General features: G+C 41.3%; 2 protein-coding genes across 3 annotated transcripts; both read left to right on the plus strand.

Annotated features, from left to right (window-relative positions):
• Positions 1 to 648: 648 nt before the first annotated feature.
• On the plus strand, positions 649 to 7,357 carry cdca4 (cell division cycle associated 4). 2 transcript variants are annotated; one of them, XM_076146627.1, is made up of 3 exons: positions 649 to 853; positions 4,278 to 4,415; positions 4,757 to 7,357. In XM_076146627.1, the coding sequence occupies exon 3, from the start codon at positions 4,766 to 4,768 to the stop codon at positions 5,669 to 5,671; it is 906 nt and encodes a 301-aa protein (XP_076002742.1). In that variant the 5' UTR covers positions 649 to 853; positions 4,278 to 4,415; positions 4,757 to 4,765; the 3' UTR covers positions 5,672 to 7,357. The 2 variants fall into 2 exon arrangements, with proteins under 2 accessions (XP_076002742.1, XP_076002741.1); XM_076146626.1 differs by lacking the exon at positions 4,278 to 4,415 and having other exon boundaries at positions 651 to 853.
• Positions 7,358 to 8,957: 1,600 nt separating this feature from the next.
• LOC142995547 (SERTA domain-containing protein 2) lies at positions 8,958 to 13,658 on the plus strand. Its single transcript, XM_076146628.1, has 2 exons — positions 8,958 to 9,595; positions 10,419 to 13,658. Exon 2 carries the CDS (start codon positions 10,423 to 10,425, stop codon positions 11,173 to 11,175), a length of 753 nt encoding a protein of 250 aa, XP_076002743.1. The 5' UTR covers positions 8,958 to 9,595; positions 10,419 to 10,422; the 3' UTR covers positions 11,176 to 13,658.
• The last annotated feature ends 8,780 nt before the right edge of the window (positions 13,659 to 22,438 follow it).

The raw sequence follows: 22,438 nt of genomic DNA on the forward strand, positions 1-22,438 counted from the left end.
GACACATGTGTTGGTTCGTCAATGGGGGTTGGGTGAATATGGTGGAATCAATAACCTGTTCAATCTAATCATTGAGAGATGACTACTTGGCCTTGGTGGAGGCATGCACGCTCTGAGGGCCATGCACAACTATGACCTCCAGTTGGTTGCATCAAGGTCACAGATGTAAAAGATGTGTATATCCAGTATTCATACTTCATTCATACTTAGTCATTTTAAAATTACATGTCTGAACAGCAGGGCTTCCATTCCCTTTGAGATTAATCAGAGAAAATGCATCAAATCATCATCATATACTCTGAAGCTGACACAAATAGTTGTCACTTTCAACTGACAAAAATTGAGTGTAAGTGTACTTATACTTCCACAATAGTATCTACTATCAACTAATGTACTGCAATCGTGTAAACATCTTCATCACACTATACATGTAATTTAATAAATAAGATGGTAAGAATTGGACAAGGTTTGTTTTTGTAAAATCCTTAACTTTTGTTGTTTTGTTCGAAAAACGTGAAGAATAAAATACTGTGTGGAACAGATATAAAAAAAATGACAACATAGATAGGACACTTTTAAAAAACCCTAAATATAAACACTGCACATGTGCTGAAAAGTTAAATCGTCAAGGCAAAGAGGAGAAACCGCGGAGAAATGATGTGAGTGGAATCCCGGCGTGTTTGTCAGTGTCTGAGGGCTCCCCTCCCCCTGCCGTCCGCTCCGCAGTAGCAGCAGGACGGAGCTCTTTCAGTTTTTGAAGCCGTGGCATGAATGATCTCATCTGAACCTGATCTCCGCTTTCCCTGCCGTCGATCCTATGACCGAGCCGGGAATAAAATAACACATACACGAGGTGAGTACGGCCCAGCTACACAACCACCCGGCGGTAGTCATTTAAAGCAGACGGCCGGTGGACCGTGTTGTTGTTTTAGGAACTTAACAGCCCAGCGGCGGCGAAAACTCTTCTTTTTTTGGCCAGAGAGAGGAGGAAGAACCGCGGAGGAATGGGTGGGTAGGTGGGTGCTCTGGCTAATTAGCTTCCGCTTTGCTAGCACTCTTTTCGGCAGTTTTGCCTTAAATACGGATTGTATCAGACCAAACGGAGGCCTAGGCCGTGCGCTTTAAACGTCAACCGGGGGGCTTCGTTTTTCAATTTCAGTTAAACCCCGTAGCCATGTTAGCAAGCGTTAGCCCACAAGCGGAAAGTCTGCTCCGTAGCCTACGCTAGCTAGCCGGCTAGCTGTTAGCTACTAGCGCAAAATGGCCTCATTGTCGCTCGCTGATGCTGAAAAGACAAAAGCATGCGGCAACCACGGCTAGGAGAGCCGAGACGCTCCGGTTTGCCGACCAAACGACTATATTCAGCCGTCTTCATGGTTCCATTGTATTGTTGATAAATAAACCACACGGTTAAATGTTACTGTGCAGTTTTATTTCTTTAAATATGAGCGGAGTTATGAAAGTGGTGGTTTGGGTGAGCAGTGGGGGATGGGTCACGCTGGGAGCCATTGACGTAAAGCGAAGCTGCATTTTTGTTTGGCTTCACGCAGAAACACCTAAAACACAACAATGCTGTTTATCAGCTGTCTGAAGACACAGCAAGATAGAAGTGTCACGTTCTAAAACAATAAGTCGACTGTTTCAACTGGTCAAAACCCGCAAAAATGTAGATTGTAGCCTTAATCAAATGTAGAATAGAGTTGTTCTACTCTGAGTTAAAGTGAAAAATTTGCTGTGCTTTATGCTTTTTCTTGTCTAGTAATTTTTTTTTGATGCGGTGTCACTTTTCTTTGAAAGCTGGCGAAAGCTGATTAAAAGTAAAACTGGGAAATTACTTTTGACTCCAGAGTGTTCATGGTGTTTCTAGTACTGTGACTTGTATAATACTGTTCAAGTGATCTGACATATGATGACATATTTGCACATTATCACCCATTTCCCCGATGTCTGGATATACATCATCTAGCAACAGTCTGTGTTAGCGTGTTGGATATATCTCAACATGGAATGAAATTGGTAGAAACAAGAAAATATCAATCTTTATTATTAAATCTCTTGGAAAATAGTAGACGTGTTTGTACTGGATATGACCCAGATCTTGATCGATTCAATTAGGCCCCTCTTGCAGACAACAATCTGTGTTATATGTCTCTGATGCCAGCAGCACCATCTATGTATTATTAATGAATACACAATAGCATAAACACTCAGCAGATATAATGCAGTGCAATTCAATAGCTATGCAGTACGATCTCATAATATTAAAGTTGGTCAAGACTGTATTGGAGATGTTGATTAATCTTTGAGGCTCTTCGATGGTGTTCATTTATTGGGTTTTTATTACATTGAACACTGACCCGTCATGTGTTTAATGTTATTGTATCTAGAGTTGCTGCTTATCTTTATTTGAATAATCCAGTGTCTTATTAATCAATCTACTATTTAGACCATACTTTTTGAAATAATGACACATGCCCATCAGAAATTAAGATCCAGATGTGGGTACTTTCCAATAAAATAAAAAGAAAGAAAAAAACATTTCTTGTTGCGCAATGCTTATATTGTCATTTAAGGGTGTTAACAATTGATTTACAAGCACAAAACCTGACACTTAACCTCCAAAGGCGTAAATGTAGGGTGTTAAAAAAAAAAAAAAAAAAAAAATCCATAATGTTTCAATACATAAACATACGGTATACTGTAATTGTGACTTTATTTTGTCATGTCCCAAACTGTCTATTCCTCTTTGTGCAGTTTGCTCTCTCAGGTTTACATCCACAGTAATAATTTTTTTACACATACATGTATTGTTTCTTCCCCCTTAGGGAGCTCTAGTGCTCTCTAGTGTCTCTTGTTTAACAGGAGCCAGCACAAAAGCACTACACAAGGAGAAACCTACCATCTATAATTGTTTACTCATCTCAATATTTTCTTTAGATCTCCAGGCACCTTCTGGAATGACTTTTCCCCCTATTCTGTCCACTATCAGGAAATGTGTTTCTATGCAAGCAGAAGCTCAGAGACTCCCAGACTACCGAGCCATTTGGCATTTATTAGAGACAGTCTTTCTTTGGTGTGGATTAATATTTCTCTAAATATGTGACAGATTTCACTTCACTCCCGTGTGATCATCCAGTGAAGGCAAAAACTCCCCTTTTGTTGACCTTTTTTTTGCTCCAATGTTGAGTTTTCTTAATGAAAGGACATTTCCGCCGTCTTTTGAAGAAGGAACTAGAGGGATTCCAATTAATAAGAAATCACTCAGACTTAGGTGGTGTTCTGGTTTAATGACACAATGTTAAGAGATGTGAGTTCTTGGCTGTACACTTGTTCATAACACACCTGAGTACCACAATGTGTTCATTTTGGAATAGCTCATCATTTGTGTTGATTATAGGCCTGTAATAGTTGGCATTCCTATAACAGAAATTTGAAATAAAAGGATTTTGCCCTCTTTGGTTTACAGATGTATTCTGGCATTTGCTTTGATAGTGCATGTCATTCATTATGGTTTTGGGGGTAAAAATTGGTGTTTTCAAAAATGTTTTCAACTCATTGTTTTGATTTCTATTTTGTAAACCCTAATTTTATCCTTTAACGATGCAAAATGTATCGATACTGATTTTGGTATTGCATTGTGCCCTTGATTTGACGTTTTTGTGATAAAGCATCCAAATGCCCTGCCCACAGGTTGCACACAGGAGGCCCATAGCCACACAATGTTTCAGTTTTGATGGAACATTAAAATGCCGTAGGTCCTATTTACTTGCATCTGGTTTAATCCCTTGGGTGTCAGAGTCCCTCTAATGTTGGCAGGGCTGTTGTGTTTCTGTAAGACGTCTGTGTGTTCGCAGCGGTGTGTCATAAGGAAGGAGTTGACTCTTTGCTTTTCTTCCCGAGTGAAGAGAAAGAGAAAATTCTTGTTCCACCAGTTTCTGAAGTGTGGCATGTGTAGACCCGGAAACCTGATATCCCTTGTAAATATTAGTGGTCTTTTGTGGTGTATTGCATTGTGAAAATTGTAAATGCTACCCTTTTCCCACACTGCTAACTTTTACCATATAATGAAATAAGAACCTTAATTGATTAGGATATTTTCTTAATCACAGGTGGCAGTTGGAAGTGCACTGATCATGTAACGTTTGAGTGCTGTTTTTGTTTCCTGACCAAGCTCTCCGTCTGTCCTAACCTTGATGCCGTGATCGCTTGTAGTTGGTAACCATGCTATTTTCGGTGGCTCAGTGGTCTGTTAAAAGTGTGGTTGTTCCGCCCAGCAGGAGTCTTGCTTCAGACTGGCCTAAAATGGGCAGAAATGGTGCTGAACAAAAGCTGCTTGTCGCTCGTACAAAAGTACTTGAAGCGTTGCAGCCGGGACCAAGCTGCTATGCTATTGCCTGTGCCTCTCTACAGGAAAGGTATAGCAAACTTTAAGCAAAAAACTACCCAAACAGATTAGTCTTAATTCCACAAAGACATTTTATCTGTACAGTTTATTTTTAGGTCTTAGCCGGTATGCAGCAGAATTGTAGCCGTAGCCCCCCATTAGCTTTCAAAGATACTCTACCACATAGCCTCATTACATCACATACTTACATCATTAATTACATGGCAGTTACTCCCTGCAGTGTATTTTGTAGCAAGTGAAATTGAGCAGAACAGTAGGCATCTTGTGTCTAAGTGTGATAAGTTTGTTGATTCTCAGATAAGTTCTGCTGTGGGGTGTCTGACTTTTTCTCTCTCCCCGTCACCACCACAGAGAAACGACATGTTCCCGAAGGGCACCAAGCGTAAGTTCTCCGACTCCGGAGAGGAGCCAGTCTGCAGTGGCGAGCAGGGCCCGTCGGTACCACCCGCAGTGGCTCGGACACTGACCTCCTCCTACAGCCTGCAGCGGCAGTCGCTGCTCGACATGTCGCTGATCAAGCTGCAGCTCTGCCACATGCTGGTCGAACCCAACCTCTGCCGCTCCGTACTCATTGCCAACACCGTACGGCAGATCCAGGAGGAGATGACCCAAGATGGCACCTGGCAGATCATGACCCAGGCTCTCGCAGCTGCACAGTGTCCCGCTGACCGCCTGGTGGCCACCGAGGTGCTGTGTCGGCAGACGGACCCGGCATCTCAGGCTGGCCAGAGCCCCAAGCCCTTCTCAGTGGTGGGACTGGAAGAAGGTTACCATGCAGAGGAAGTGGTGATGGGAGAGGGAGATGTGGAGACGGAGGTCACCATGTCCACGCTGTCGCCCGTCTCCCCGCAGTTGTCCTCGGCATCTTACTTAGCGGGCCCCTTTGGCATGGGACCATGCTGGGAGGAGGAAGAAGAAGACGGTGAGTGTGAAGAGGAAGAAGAGGAGGATAGCGAGGAGTGCGCGTCAGAGGGGGAGGACACTGCAGACTCCAGGACAGGAGAGCAGGTTTTCGGGACTTTTGAGATCAAGCACCCGGCTCCGCCCCCTGACCCCGCCCTTGATGAACTCTTTTCAGATGTGGACCCGTCCTACTATGACCTGGATACGGTGCTGACAGGCATGCAGAGTGCCCCCAAGATGGGACCCTACGACCTGCTGGAGAGCCTCTCTTCTCACGGGCCCACCGCTCTGAGCTCTAGCTCGAGCTGCAGGTCAGACCTGAACGAACTGGACCACATCATGGAAATTATAGTAGGATCCTGAAACTCAGAACATTCCTCTGGCCTGTACTGATCCCACAGACTCTTAACAGACTATGCACAGTTCATGTGTGCAAGTTCTGTATGTGGTTTTGTTACACATGGAGATTGTTGGTGGTTTTGGGACAAGGTGGGAAATTAACAACAGCTATACTGATATGGGATTGATTGGTCGGTTGGCCATGTATTTGCTCGAATGGCCTTTGCTGGGACCTTCATCTTTAATTGAAAACACAATTGGCAGGTTAAATAGGGAAGGTAAAATTTGAGTGAATGACAGTTTTCACGAGCCACTGTGGCCTGTGGGCACAACAGTTAGTTTCCTACATTGTTGATGACATGCAAAACACAACAATATCTGTGAGAAGGCAAAGATAATTACCCATACCACAAAGCATTTTTATTTACGTACTTTCCATGTTTACGTCTGTCATACTAGTTCTTTCTGGTCATATTCTCTGCCATTTTGTCCATTTCTATTTATTGTTACATGGACTGAGGAACAATTCATCACACTACATGCATCACAAACCAGAACAAATTGTAAATCCAAATCTATGAATCAATGCATATTTTCCTAAAGATTTGAGCAATTATGAATGAAATATATGTATATGTACGTATGTGTATATAGAAATATATTTTTTGCATTATACAGCTGGGGGATTTTGCAAGTATCATTTGATATTATTATTTTTTTTCCCTCCCAAGCAGTTTTTAAGATTTTAATGTAGCCAGACTCGACACAGTGTCTTCCCATGGTTTGGTATAATAAGTAGACTGTAAAGGTGTCATTACTGGCACCGTCACACTTTATAGGCGCTGTTATTTCATTTTCTCAAGAGCTTTATGCAGGGCTGGAAAATTACTGCCAGCAACCAACCAAATGCTGGTTAGTTTGTCTACTTTTCACTGAAGCCTCCTATTCTGCTCTTAACAACATCTGGTTGGTTAGTAAAATTCCAAAAGTGGCCAGTGGACAAACTGAAGTGGGTTTCCTGCCCTGCGTTCTGTACAGATCTCAAAAAGCAACAGCTTTTCCTGAAGCAACTGAAACCCCAGGTGATATCTGCATTAAGAAGCCATATTTCTTTTTCTCATTTGTCACAACTGCAAACGAAGAATTCTGTGTGTTGACCCATCTAATTTATTGTTTTATTTATTGTATTTATTATATCTAGGTACAGACATGCCATATTGACTTAACAGCCAAACACTAGGCCCAATGAAATTACATTCATCCAAATTACGCCCTCTGTTTTGAACGCAGTACCTATTTATTCCTCCCATTTTAATTATGAGTAGTAATAATAACCGGGTTACAAATCACTATGCAGCTCTGTCATACACGTTTCAAAATGATTGTATGAGACTCAAATGTCCTTAAATTCCTTTATGCAAGCAGTTGCCTTTCTCCTAAAGATGTGGAAAATGACATGCATTTTTCTAAATTGTTCCTTATTGTGATGAAGAGATTACTCAGGCAAACAAAAATGTATTGACAAAAATACAGTATTACGACACGCTTAATACCTTACCACAACACTCCTGAAGGATGTCATTCTGGTCTGAATGGGAGCTAGAACTTCAAAGACTAATTACCGTTGTAAAATGTATGCATTTTTTTATATTAAGGAAAAACATTGTAGCATCTTTGTAAATATTTTTTATAATAAAAGGTGCAACTATTTTTGGTGAGTTATTGAGTCTGTTTTGTCAAATTCTGTTGTGCATAAATGTTTTAATATCAAATCTTGAATTCACTCAGGCTGGATTTTTGTTTAGTGAATCGGTGGGTGATCTTTTGTCTTTAAGATTTGTTTGGTAGTGGATGGTGACAAAGTTAAGACAATGTTTTGATTAATGCGAAAGTAGTTGATGAAATGCTCAATTCATGGAAATCAAACGCTTTTTTCTGTAGCTTCACACATTTGGAAGGTTTTCTGCTCTTCTAAGTAAGCAATTCCAAAGCCAAAAGTAAAGTCTGATGTAAAATCTATTTACACCTTAAATATAAAAGAAGCAGTTGCAGCCATGGCTGAGGTGCAACTTTTAAACTTGCAGTGTTTGATAGCTGACTGAATTACTGCTCTGCAACTGAATAAGAGAGAATGAGGTCCATCAAAAGTGATAGACTACATACTGAATCTTCATTAATGCAAAAACCAATATAATGTTATACAGACATTGTCAAGCATAATTGGAGGGGCAGAATACGAACCATCTCCCACCAGGTAAACGTCTCGCTGAAGGCCACTGCTACAAGAGCTTGTGTGAGGGAATACATTTAAAATTGTGAATTAGCTGCAGCCCAGCTGCAGTAGGAGTTCTGTCCTCGTGTGCTCTCACGTGACTGTGGACAAGGAGAAATTGCATTAGATATGCAGGGACTGTTACAGTGCTGTAACAGAAAATGATTATTGTCTGTTGGCAGCAGAAGACATGCAGTGAATCTGTATACAGTGGAAATGAGCTTCAGGTATTAGTCAGGTATTCTTTCGTCTTCTATTATTAATGAGAAGGCACGTCTTAGTCAACTGAAGTCAGACTTTCACTATTTGTAAAAATGAAACTAATGCAAATAAAACGGCATAAAAACAAAGTCATCTGAAACTGTCAAAAGGTGTTCATAAATCCTCAACTAGTGTGCATGTTGGGCTGAAGCTTAGTGTCGGGAGGCCTTTAGTTAAAGATTAATTGTCTCTTGGTGACTCAGCAAAATGCAGCATGAGGAAAAACCAGTCATCGAAGAAAGAACAAACTGCCTTACAAAGCAACAGGAGATACAACTTATGTGATGGTAAAATATAGAGCATCGCCTGTGATGTTATGAGGAAATTTCCGTCTAAATTCTTACTGATTTCCAATATATTACATGACACACTCTTGTGATAGTTTCTTTCTGTAAGCATACTATTAAAAAATAAATCGCAATCAAATGCTGGTGGGCCAGATGTCTTGTGACGCTTTCAGGTACTCATAAAACTTTAATTTCTTTCCGATCTAAGATCTTGCTTCGCTTAAAAAACGGAAATCGAATTCACACATTTAAGTCGACAAAGTGTTATTGTATCTACTGTGTGTAATAACTACAACATTTTACATAATTTATGAACAGTTATAATTATTATCTAGCTAAAATAAGAAGTAATAGACGAAGATCTGAAGTCTTGACTGCTCTAGGAGCACGAGAAGGAAAACGGAAACGTGAGGCTTTCCTTATTTGGTATTTGCCGTCCCCTTCTTCCGGTCGTGTCTTTCCGCTTCCTCTCTGCGTCACTCGTCTCTTTAAAAACGTTGCATTCGTGTACCATACAACAACCCACTACGAAATAGCGATCGTGTTCAACAACTCCATATCAAAAAAGCGATTTTGGTCTGTTTGCTAGTTAATTAAATTCACAACAGGAGTTTCCAGTCTATTTTTCACCTTTGGATTACAGATTTTAACTAATCAAATCAAATAAACAATCGGTCTACTCGTCAACATGGACTGAGTTATGACGACCCATTTTATTATATGATCAGATTACATGACCATTAATTTAATGGGAATCTTATATAGACAACAATATCCCTGGTGTGAAATCTGAACCCTGCTGCGCTCCTGCATTCACGTGTGTTCCGAAGATAATCGTAATTTTCACGAGCAGCCACTGAAGGCTCCATCAGGAACAGGCGGCCGCACATTCGCTGCCCCGTGAGTGGCGTAGGCGGAGTCACGACAATCGGGTGAGTGGACCAATCAGGACGCGCCTCGGCCTCCCGTGCTGGCCAGGTCGATCCGCCCCCTCCCCCCCTCTAGCGTGGATGTTCTGGACATTCCGCACATTTCAGGACTCGATAGCGGAGGAACGGCGGCGAAACGGAGCGAGCCAGAGAAACGGCGAATCCTCAAACCTCATGACACGTTCTAAGGAACCATAAGGTTCGTTTTTACCGTGTGTTTCATTCTGTCTTAACGTTTCCCTCGTGTTTTGCCTCAAAAGTTGCTCTCCGGCGATTTCCTCACTTTGGTCCGAAGACCGCGAAAGGGACGTAGAAGGTGCTCCCGGGGGTCCTGGCAAAATGAGAAGAACAGTTATTTCAATTGTATTCTATCACGTTATTTAAACACAGGACATGGATTGTGTTAGTTAATCAGTGTGTCAATGAGTTGTTCAATCAGTGACATAATTGGGGTTAAACATCTCATCATATTCGTTCTGGTTTGCTTAAGAGGCATTTATTAAAGCGTTTCTCTATTACAATGATGGCCACTGTGTAACAATGAGTCCAGTCAGTAAATATTATTCATTTTCTTCCAAACATGAATAGCAATCTTGTAAGTGTGGACTCTTCTGTGTTGAGCTTCTGTAAATGAATGGGAAAGAAGCCATATCCGCTTGGTAGGTTCGTCCACTACCAAGTAGATTCTAGTTTATTACATGTTAAGCAGCTAGATTTGCTCCAGATTGAGTACCAGTGTTGCCAATACAATATCATTATGCAGTTTTCCATTGAATATCAACGTCCAATTTGTTTTTCATGGTCTAGATCTAGACTTAGATCTGTCCAGAGTAACATTAAGAACACAATCTTTCCGATATTCTGATTCGCTATAATTGTGCTCTGTGAGGATTTCACACCCAGAGAAGAAACCAATTTGAATTGTATTGGACTGAAAAAAGATAAATGCAATGATTTTTAATATCTAATTGTACATCTGTGCCTTCCTCTCTCCATATTTCTATCTATCTATCATTCTGTAGATCCATGTTGGGTCGTGGCGTGAAGCGGAAGTGGGGCTGCCTGGAGGAGTCAGAGGCCGAGACACTTCCTGCTGCTGTAACCGAGCAGGAGAAAGAGGATGGGGAGGAGAATGAAAACGGAATCCTGCTGGGTCCATCCACGTCGGCCATGAGCCGCCTGCAGCAGCGCCAGCTTGTGCTCGGCCTCTGCTTGGAGAAGCTCCAGCACTACCAGGCTGGGATGGAGCTTAGCCTGCGCCGCTCTGTGCTGCTAATCAACACGCTTAGGCAGATCCAGGATGACATGCAGAGCGATGACGGGGCCATGGACGTACCCCTTGAAGGCATCCACCCTGACTCCATCAGGGAGGATATAGTAGTTACATGCCCCGGGTGTACAGATGGTGGTGGGGAAAGTCCGTCTCTGCCATCAATACCTGCTTTTACCTCTCAGGAGGCTAACACTTTGCTTGGCCAGCCAAAATCACTGCCCAGCACAATGCTAAATGCTTTTAGTGATGCAGTAAACGCCATGGGCGACCTCAGTGACGTTGCCCTGGACAACATCTTTGAAGACATTGACACATCTATGTATGAAACCTCAGAGTTGCCTGCGGTGTGGGCGGCCGGCTCACTCTGGCCTGTTAATGTGTCATTCTGGGCAGATGAGGAGGTAAAGATGTGCACTGCTGGACACGCGGCAGCTGGGAGTCTCCAGTCGTGTCTGATGGACCTGAATGAACTGGACCACATCATGGAGATCCTTGTAAAGTCCTGAAAGTTATCTGGACTCGCTGAGTCAAAGACTCAATCTGGTCACAGCTGTTTGGGTTGAGGACCCAAGCAGTGGAGATGGGGAACACGGTTGGCCGGTTTGATAGAAACCTAACGTGAGTTTGGATATTTAAGGCTTCATCAAGGCACAAGTGTGTACACAAGTGTGTACTTCATGATTCAGTTTGAAAAGCTATGAGTCACAGAGATGAGTCACGTTACTCACTCCAGCTCCCATCATGTGTCACGTACACCAGCTCTCTTTACACTTAGATGTTTACATGGGACACATTCCTTTTACATTGGATAAAAATGATAGTCTGAGGAAACACCCATTTGAATACACCTTAACAATGCTCCTGGTTATGAACCTCACATGTGTCGGCCTTATTGTTAGGCACATCTAAGGATCTTCTTCCTTCTTTACTGCACAGAGAAATGCCTGTCTGCAGATGGAGCCTCATATTTCCAAGCTCACAGAGATTCATCCATGTTTCTCTCCCGCTTTAGCTCAGGTTTGAGTGAAGGCACTGCTTTCTCTCCACTGAGATGGAAGGAACCTGAGCTGTCAGGGTTAGTGCGTCACTTCCCACTGGCTACAGCACTGGGTTGATTATTAATTGAAATCCTTTCAATTTCTTAGAGGGTGTGAGCCAGGTAGCCAGAAGGGCAAAGGGCAGAGGTTTCTATCACTATGAGGACTGAAGGGTCATGTAGGAATTTGACGTTAGAGTGGGACATGGACAGTCACAGGTCAAACGCTGCTAAGTGTTTGACCTGCGTGTGTCCATGTCTATATGTCAGAGGGTGAACGCTTTAAATATTTATGTCTCCGGTATTTACCAGAGTTTTAATACGAAGCCATGTTTACATCATTTCACAAGTAAGATGAACATGGAATGAAACGTCACAGCTCTATCTCAGTTAACAATAAACATCTAATATTCTTATTTATGACAAATCAACCGCAAACTGCAGCTGGTATTATTTGTTCTTTGTATATAGCTGATTGTTTTCACGTGACTTTAAATTATTGAGATTTTTAAGACGGATTTAAGGAGCGTCAGTGGATTCCCTGCCATGTCGGCTGGTGTGGACGCTCAGAGCAGAGGACGTCTCCTCACCGCTACGAGGCGGGGACGTGAACACTTTCTCCTTGCTGGCAGCTCGTATTTATAGAAAAATCCAACATGATGTAAACGCAACATGAGGTGTGTTTTAAAATTGTAATGTAATTGTGGTTCTGGCTGAGGAGTCGATTACCTCATGTCAACATCAGGACAGCTATGCCATGTCTCCAATTTTGTGAATGACAGCCCTAGCCTGTATTTGAACGGCCTTGATGCTATGTATTTTTATTGCAATGTCCAGAGTATTTTTTACACACAAGTTTTATATGTTTATAAATGAAACTCCAATCTCCTGTCAAGTAGATGGAATACAGCGAAGAAGAAGCCGAGCGAAGCAGATGCTTGATTTTGAACTGTCACTATCTGTGTTTAACTGCTATTCTACCTCCCAGTCCTCAGTATGTGTGTGTGTGTTTAATGTCACTTTACTTGGGTTTTCCTGTGATGCACCATGAACCATAAGACTCACTCATACAAACCATCATCTCTCGTCTGTTTCGTTGTGTGATCTCGGCTGAAAACTGGACGTATCCCTTGATTGATTGGGTTCTAGTAGCTGCTTCCAAATTGGTAAAATAGTCAACTATCAAATATTTCTAAATCTCATCTCTCTTATTGAAGCAAATAGCAAAGTAAATGCATTCGTTGAGCAAACGTCTCTCTTGGTGGTTGGTCATTTTGCCGTACCAACCTTGGGACAAACTAACCCGTCCTCTTCTCTGATGTCATCAAGGTGCCTTACTGCTGAACGTGATTTTCATTCTTATTGAGTTATGTGTTGTGATCTTGAGCACCGTTGATGAAACCTAAGAACTGTGGTAAGGCGTTACGTAAAGCTCTTAGAAACCCAGATCGTAGTCATGCCCCCCCCCCCCTTGGCCTTTCCTCTGCATGAACAGCACGGGTATATGAGCTTAATCTATCCTGACACGCTGACAGTGAAGCGCTCAGGGAGGAGGTGGCAGGAGGGGGAAAAATAGGAGGAGGAGGAGGAAGCAGCCTGCGTCAATTGTGGAGTAGGAGGGGCTTACTGTTTGTTTGGCCCAATCTCAGACCACAGCCCTATCATGTGAGCTGCAAGAGAAGCTTCACTGCTGCTCCAGTAACTACTTGTTTTTGCTGCTGATCGCTCTGCACATACGTCGTGTTTTTCAGCCTGTGAATCAACAATCTTAGGTTTTTTTTGTCTTTCTCAAAATATTGTGTCTCACAGGGTTAAACTGTTATTTACCATCATTATGAAAGTGCACAGTGTCAACAGCATCTATAAAGCACAAGCTGTATGTTGTATGAATGCTGAAGATGAAATGTAACTGTAATATCCTCGATTTTATTCAGTAATACAGTGCAAAACCAATCACTGCCTTGTGTGAGTCTTTTTTTTAAATGTTTTCATCCATATTGATTGGTGTGTCTGTCTTTCAGCAGGATTACTTGAAAACTTATGGACTGATTTTCATTAAAGTTAGTGGGTAAGATGAGCATGGTCCATGGGGGAAGACATGGGATTTTAGTGGGGAACTTATCTACATTTGTGAGATGGAGTATTTAAAGAAACACCATTTTGGCTGTTTGTTCAAAAGCAGTGAAGAGATCTGAACAAAAAAAAAGAAAAAGAAGTCATGCAAGCCCAGACGTGATCTCACAATAAACTGTGTGTTCGGGGCAGAGTGTGATGTGTTGACTGTCATATGTTTTCAACCATGTAAGGCCTGGGTGGAGGTGCACCATTTATCTCTGCACAACATTCTATGAGCCTGATTGGACTTTGTATTTGTTTTGCAAAAAGCAAATCATAAAAGTGCAGTTTATGCCTCCGCACATAGCACGCACCGCACGTGTGCTAGAGTGTAACAGTTCAAACATGACTGTGACCATGTGGTTCATAGGCTGGTTTTCTGTCTCAAATTGATTTTTATTGCCCTGACTTTAGCCTTCCAGGCAGCATCGTTGGCCTTTAAGTCCTCTCTTGCTTGCATGAACTGACAGACCTCTGAACAGCAAAGTCCTGAGTCTGGGATGTCAACGATGTAAAGGCTAAAACATGTGACTAGAAAATCCTTGAAGAAGTAGCCTGGCAATCCATGTTCAGGACAAATACTCCCATTGCGTTTCACTCAGTACTCGAGTAAAATACAAGCTTCGCCTGCCCCCTAGTGGCCTTTTAAAATAAGACCAGATGAGTGCTTATTGTGGACATGACAATGCAAATTTAAGAAATACAGTATAGTGTAGTGTTCCTTGATGCTTGTGTGTGTGTGTGTGTGTGTGTGTGTGTGTGTGTGTGTGTGTGTGTGTGTGTGTGTGTGTGTGTGTGTGTGTGTGTGTGTGTGTGTTTCTGCAGTTAAATCAAAAATGGCTGACATCAGGAATTGGTGCAGGGAAGCTGATCCTCACTCCAGGCCAGCTTCTACAGTACCAGTGCTGCTTTAAGTGAACAAATGTGTTCTGTATGTCAAACTACTGGAAAATTGGAAACTACCCCAAAGACAGTGATATAATAAGTATTTATCATTAAGTATTTTTTGTCATGGTGCCTTTCAGCGTAATAAATGATTCATTATTTGTCATAATAATTATTTATCATCATTATTATTCCGTGTCTTAACTGTATACATACAACACCTACGTGGAACAATTCCCTCTGAATTATATATTGGAATATAAAGTCACAAAAAGGAATTGGTTAGATGAAGTGCCAATACCTTAAAAGTGTTCTTGAGTGCAACATTTAAATAAATTAGCTGCTTCCAACTCTGTTAATACAACATTATCAATAAATAAAGCTTCCATAATGGATGCCCATGTGGGCTGAGAGGTTATGCATGAAACCTTAATGGTGTCTGTTTGAAGCACTGGTTGCTGGCCAGTAGGGGGCACACATCACTGCTGCAATCTAGTTGTGATCAAATGTGAAACGTGGGCTTTGTTATGCTGAACAATAAGGAAATCACATAATAGAATTGATCTTTTAAACATTTGTAATGGCGAAGGTAGTGTGTAATGAGTGCACACAAGCCCGGTGTCCAATACATGTCAACGTCACATTAGGGGCCTTGTAATTCACTTTACTTCTTTGCCAGAGGAAACAATCCATGTCGCTCGGTTTAATTGCTCTCTGTAGAGTCGCTTTTGCCACTATAATGTAATCTTTAGATGTTCAGCCAGTGGTTTCCTCACCTTAGTTAAGTTAGAATGAGAGTCATCATTTGTGACGTTACTGCGCCATCCTGATGTTATCACCAATGAGCCACCACTGGAAGAAGGTATGTAACGGGAAAAACCTCTGTTACCCTGTCTCACCAAAGAACATGTTTATGAGTCTACTGTCAAAGAGGCAGAGGCACTGAGGACTAGACTCAGACTGGAATTCAAGGGCGTGGCCACGCATGAAGGCTCTGCTGCCTATGATGAAGCCCTTAAACTGAAACACACGCAGAGGAGGTTATATATGTCGCTTTGCAGAAAACTTTGACAAAAAATGCTTCAGTCTCAGTAATCAGCAGCATCAATTAGCATCAGCCTTCAAATTTGTCATATTTAAGATAATAGCTCTTGCCAGTTTGGTCCAAGAGGAACTGCAGGTGTGGTGGCAGTGTAAGTGTGCAGTCCGGCAGAGCGCTGCGGTGTGTCAGGACGGGTTTAGTGTTTCTCTGCAGGCATAGATCAGTCTGCGGAGGAGGAGTAAAGCCTGACTCAGCACATACTGAACACATAACTATCGCGCTTGCAAAACAACAGGACAGGAGCGATTGAGTAAATTCTTTGAAAAAGTATTAGCTAATGTCTAAGGTCAAATATTTTTTAATGTCATTTGCAGTTCTTCCTTGTTCAGTCCTTCTTACGTCTCATCCTTATTAAATATAATGGCGGCACATTATTGCCCCAGTTCCCGAATGGGTTTCATATTAATTAAACACACACACAAGCTTCTTTCTCTCCAGTGCATGGGTGTGTTGAGTCAGTCTGCTGAAGAATGCTGAGAATTGTATTAGTCTGGTTTCCTTGGAGGGACATTTATCCAGTCTAACCTCATTAAGATAAAGGTCTGACCCCTTCTGTTCATGAATACTTTATGTTCATACATGAGTACAAAATAACTATATACTTCATACACAACGCATGTAGTTCATTTGTGCCATGAGGCCTTCACTACCGATGTAATGCTGCTGCTTGCTGAAGCCAAGCCGTGCATGATTGCAAATGAATGTAATAGTTTTGGCAGTCAAATATTCAAATTCTTCAGCGTATAACGGAATCCTTAAAATCCTACTGAGGGCCAGGATCCTTAAAAATCATGTAGCATAAAAGCTTCTTACCTGATTAGTCGATTTATGGGCCATTCAGGTTTTGGCCTTTACTGGAAATGAGACGTTACTCATCCTTAAAAATAACGTTTCTCTACGGCAGAGGAATACTAATGGACAACCAATTCACAAATGTTTCTTATAAATCCAAAATTTCATTAGTAGGATTGTTTTAGCTGAGTACAGCCCCGCCCCTTACACTGCAGGTTGAACTGTAACTCATAGTGAACTAGATTTTTAGAGAAAACTCCCTGACTAAGCGAAACTAACTATCTAAAAATTAAAAAAGCTGGAAAACCTTCTACCTAATCAGAGTCTGCGAATGAAGACATCTGTACAGTGTAACATAAGAATAAAAACAATCAACCCTGATGTTTATCTGGTGAGGACAGATGTGGGAATGCTACTACATGATCCTGAGACTTTCATTCTCTTTAATAAGGTCCATCCTGCATCAGTTGCACCTATGATGTCAGACTAACAGCGGTGATGTCATTTGAATATCCAGGGTGATACTGTGATGTCATCATAACTGGCTTTGTTACTTTTGTTTCCAATTTCACCCAACTCACATGTGTATGCATGTTCTCATTGTTGTTGTGTTATCTCTTTATTTCTTCCCCTTTGATAGATAGATAGATAGATAGATAGATAGATAGATAGATAGATAGATAGATAGATAGATAGATAGATAGATAGATAGATAGATAGATAGATAGATAGATAGATAGATAGATAGATAGATAGATAGATAGATAGATAGATAGATAGATAGATAGATAGATAGATAGATAGATAGATAGATAGATAGATAGATAGATAGATAGATAGATAGATAGATAGATAGATAGATAGATTTCCCAATCTGTTCCCAAACTGGGAAATTGTTCTGTCACAGCAGCACTACAGTAAAACAAGCTAAAATAAATGAAAACACAACACACACAGTAGTAAATAAAAACACAGTCATAATAAATAAAATAAAGTAGTAAAAATGCAAAATTAAACCAGCGTTCCAGCAAAAATGCATTGGAGCTGCTCCCACTGCTCCCATTCATTCTTCACAAGGAGACAAATTAGCGGAGTATGTTGTTTTTCTTGACCAAACCTACTTGGTGGAAGGATTGTGACCCTAAACCACGTGGAGCTGCTAATTGAAGGAGGAAATGAGGGAAAGTTAGTAACCACGTCAATTCAAAGCATCCAGTGCCAAAACGTTGCCTTCATATTGTATCTGACTTGAAAACTTTTCATTGAGACTGATATTTAATATTAAAATGGAATGTGGGAGTAATTAGATTTTGATGAACAAGATTAAAAAATGGCAGAGTTAGAACAGCATGGCATCTTGCGACAATAGAACGATTGTGTCATGATGGTGAGTACATGTTTAATAGTATCAAGATAATCCAATAAAACAGTTTTTGAAACTCTGTTTTTCTGGTAGATTTGTTTACAATGATGTAATGACAAGAGTTGTTTTATGACAACATTCTAGAAATTATGAGTTCTTTCGCTACAAGCTACAAGGTTTCACACGATAAAGATAATGAAGATGATGATGATGATGACAACGACAATTTATGGTTTGAAACCAGTTCAAGAGTGACACAAAAAGCAATTGCTGCTCAGCCAATCTAATTTTCTCAAAATCAATTATAAATGTGGGTAATTAAAGACAGAGTTTAAACTATTAGTCCTCTGCCACTGGTCTCATGTAGATTATACACGTGTGTGTGTGTGTGTGTGTGTGTGTGTGTGTGGCAGACATGCTTTTACCAAACATACAGTATATATGCTGGACTGTCATGTGGTCATCACATGAGAGAAGCTCACATTTTTTATGCTGTAATAACATTAATTACAGAAATTAGCTGGAAGCGTTTCAATACAGGATTGTGATGTTGTGAAAATTTAAATAGTTTGATTGCTTACTTTACAAATCTTGACTTCATTTTAAGGCCATTATATAATCTTATTATAGAATATTCACGTTATCTTTGATTCCTTTTACTTTGAAATTCTATCCCTACCTCGCTGCCTACCTGGACAGTCAAAACTTGAGTCAGTTTGTTTCAGGTTTTGGCTCCACATAGTGACTTTAATCAACCAATGTGTCCTACTAGAGCAAACTTCCTCATCAGCTTAAATGAAAACCTTCACAGTGCTGCTCTCTTCCCCCTGGAGAAGCTGTGTAGAGCTACCTTCCTCAGCAGCTAGGCTGAGGAAGATGCCAACTCGCTCACTCTCTTGACCCTCCCGCAACTTCCTCCCCCTGATATTTCACCCCCTTCACCCCCTTCACCCCAGCCTCACCCATCACCCCTAACTCCAGCATCATATTGTACATGAAATAGCTTTTGCATTAGGTAACTGTTACCTGATTCTTTTGGGGATTTGTTGGCTCGAGTCGATCTCTGGCACGTTGCTTTGCGACTTGCCGGCAGCGACGGGCGCTTTTTCTTCAGCTCGATGCAATGATTTATCATTGGAAAGGAATGGAGCTTGTTGATCACTTTAGAGATGCAGTGGTCAAAAGTAGTGTGTCAATTGTGACATCGTGTCAATCAAAAACCAAAACCTGGACCCATGAACCATGTTCTGGGACGGCTTACAGAATGGTGCTTGAAATTATGGTATTATAGAATATAGTGTTATAGAAGATATACTATATAATTATAGTAGAGAGAGAAACACAAGATAAGTTAAGATGCGGTGAGATGAGAGGAGAGGAGAGGAGAGGAGAGGAGAGGGGATGAGATGAGATGAGATGAGATGAGATGAGATGAGATGAGTTAAGATATGAGAGGAGAGGAGAGGAGAGGAGAGGAGAGGAGAGGAGAGGAGATGGGATGAGATCAGTTAAGATACGATGAGATGAGATGAGATAAGAGGCGAGGCGAGGAGAGGAGTGGAGAGGAGAGGAGAGGAGAGGAGAGGAGAGGAGATGAGTTAAGATGCGATGAGAGGAGAGGAGAGGAGAGGAGAGGAGAGGAGAGGAGAGGAGAGGAGAGGAGATGAGATGAGATGAGATGAGATGAGATGAGATGAGATACGATATGATATTTCCCAACAAAGCAGATTTTTGTGCAGCCAAATATAGTAAATGCAGGGCAGGGAAAGCACATCAGCTGTTTAGACACCCTCAACACTCATTATGGGCTTTTGAAATATCACGGGCACCAAACCACATGAGCTCTGTGAGTCTCCCTGAAATATCTGACACAACACAATCCCAAAAGCCTCAGCTCTTTAGCAAAGTGCCTTATCCTCTAAATACCTGACACAGATCCACCTGACACTGTACAACATTCAAAACAACTCAATGAACTCTATTCAAAAAAAAGCAAAGCCAGCGCTACAAATTGTCCCACAAACCTCAAGGAGTACAAAATATTTCTCACCTGCCCATATGCTGACAGGTTCTCACTTATTTCAGTCAGTAGAGAAAACGCTCATTCAGTGTGTGTGAACCTGAATCCAGTCCATTCAAAACAGAGGAGATGAACCTGCTTACAACTTCCTAATTTGACTGACAAGGCCGGCTTTGAAAGAACACAAAGGAAAGGTTTTGTGAAGACCTTCAAGATAAATCAAGCTTTGGATTGTGAATGAAAAGAAATTAAGTATTTCTAGCATTTGGTTGGAGTTGTTGCTGCAGAACTAGCCAGTCATTTCAGAGGGTGATTACTTACTTACACTTTACTCACGGCGACGATAATATTACGTTTTAACAAAGTATGCACTGGCCACCAGACCGTAGACGAGTCATTCTGATACAAAACCCATGCATTTCAAATGATGTCAACCTCAAAGCATGTGCCTGCAACATTTTCTACATTCCTCATCCGTTCAACTTCGACAGTTTGTGGAAAATGAAATCAAACCGTGTCGTTGAAAACACATAATTCATTTCCCGCAGTGCGAATTGGAAAACATGAGCTTGATCAAAATCACAATTCAAAGTATAGCAAAATCAGATAAAGTGAAAGCCTCTGTCATGTCATGTTTTATGTCCTGTGTCCATTTCTCAATTTGTTTTTAGTGAACTGAGATTTCTTCCCCCTTTTCTCCCCTTCCCTCTTTTACCGTGAACTATAAACCATTTCTTTCTTCCTTACAGCAATAAACACAACAACCTTTGGCTGCAAGGACAAATAAAATCTATCTTAGAATCCTTATCCCTCCCAAAATGAAGGTTGCTCAACAGTTTGGGCAAAATGTCTTTTTAGAATTGCTGCCATCATTGTTGTACGATTCAGCATTATGAAACTTTTCCAATGGTTTATTGCATCATGCCACTTAGCTTTGGTGAAATGCTTCAAAAAACAACAAAAATGGAAATAGTTTTTGGTGCAAGCTTGTCAGTTTCAACAGATGTAATGATAGATGAAGCTATGTTGGTATGTGGTGATGAACGCGACGTAGCGCCGGCTTATTTACACTGCAATCACTGAATTTAATTGGATTACAGGAAAAAATGTGTGCAACCAAGGTGGGGAGAAATAAAACAGACTGCCCTGAAGTCAACCTCAGTCAAGATTTGTGTGTGTGCGTGTGTTTGTGTACGTGCTGTTTCTGACGATATAGATGAAATGTTTTTGTGTGAGTCTGAAACATAATCAGCATGACTGAAGCAGAGCGTATGGATCATTCATGCAGCTCCCATCAGTAAGACACACACACAAGAATGTACAGTATGAAGTCTTCGGTATGTGTGTCCATGTTGTGTTTGTGTGTCCATGGCTGCGTTTATCAATTAGGTCTCAGTGCCACGTGATGTTGTGACTTGTCCCTGGGATCACCCGGTTTGCCTTTCACACTGTGTTGTGTGGAACCAAACTATCATTTTCAACTTCTGTGGGAACAGCAAATGTACAGACCTTGAACCTCTCACAGGGTCAGACACCTTTCCTGACAATCTCACAGTGGGTTAACTGAAACCAATCGGTCTGCACTGAAACCAAAACTTGTTTCTACTGTTTCATTCCACAAGGCCACAACAGCCGGGAGCATTTTCTTGCTTATGATGCATGAGAGAGCTTCACACAGCCGTCCACCTCATGCAGTTTTAGGAAAAATTGCATCTGACAGTGAAATATTATTGGTGGTAACATTTTCTTTGAAGTAATGATAAAGAACAAATATCATAGTTCCACAAGGTGTTGGAATAGCGCGTTCAGAGTCCAGACTTCGGCTGTAAAGAAGACCCAGTTCTGTAGGAAGGACTTATCATGGTCCGTATTCACAGCAAACTAGCAGCCCCCATAGCTCTGTGCCAATACTGAAACATTTAAAATGTTTCCATGTCGTGATGTAATGTGTTGTTAAGCACAGCGCTGAGTTTACATACATCCAATGTGAACAGGATGTAAAAAATACCTTGGGAAAATGTATTTATCAACGCCTCTAAATTGAATGTCACACAAATGTTACTCTGCATGCCAGTCCAGTACAGAGGACAACCTTCTGTTGTCCCCGGTGCTCAGCTGACCGGCGAGGGACAGTGGAATCACAGGGCAGAATCTTAATGAATTTCTTTAAAGAATTATGCCCTCAATGTTGCATTGTTGGTGTTTATAAGATGATTACTGTGTGATTAGTACCTGGTTACGTTGACATCTTCCATCATGGGCGAGTGAAGACTTGACTTGGTCCTTCACTTGGTCCACGTTGCGATAATGCCAATTATGTCATTTGACTTTTCTGTCTCTTGTAGCTAAAGAGTCAAAGATAAGGTCCCAATTCATCAGTTAAGATAATACTTAAAACAAACATTACCTGCTGGTAAAACAGTATTTCTGACTTTTCACTTTTTTTTATGTGATTA

The sequence above is a fragment of the Genypterus blacodes genome, unplaced genomic scaffold, assembly GCF_046128005.1.
Source record: "Genypterus blacodes isolate CSIRO-AG114 ecotype Tasmania unplaced genomic scaffold, CSIRO-AGI_Gbla_v1 ptg000033l_1, whole genome shotgun sequence".
Classification (NCBI taxonomy): Eukaryota; Metazoa; Chordata; class Actinopteri; order Ophidiiformes; family Ophidiidae; genus Genypterus; species Genypterus blacodes.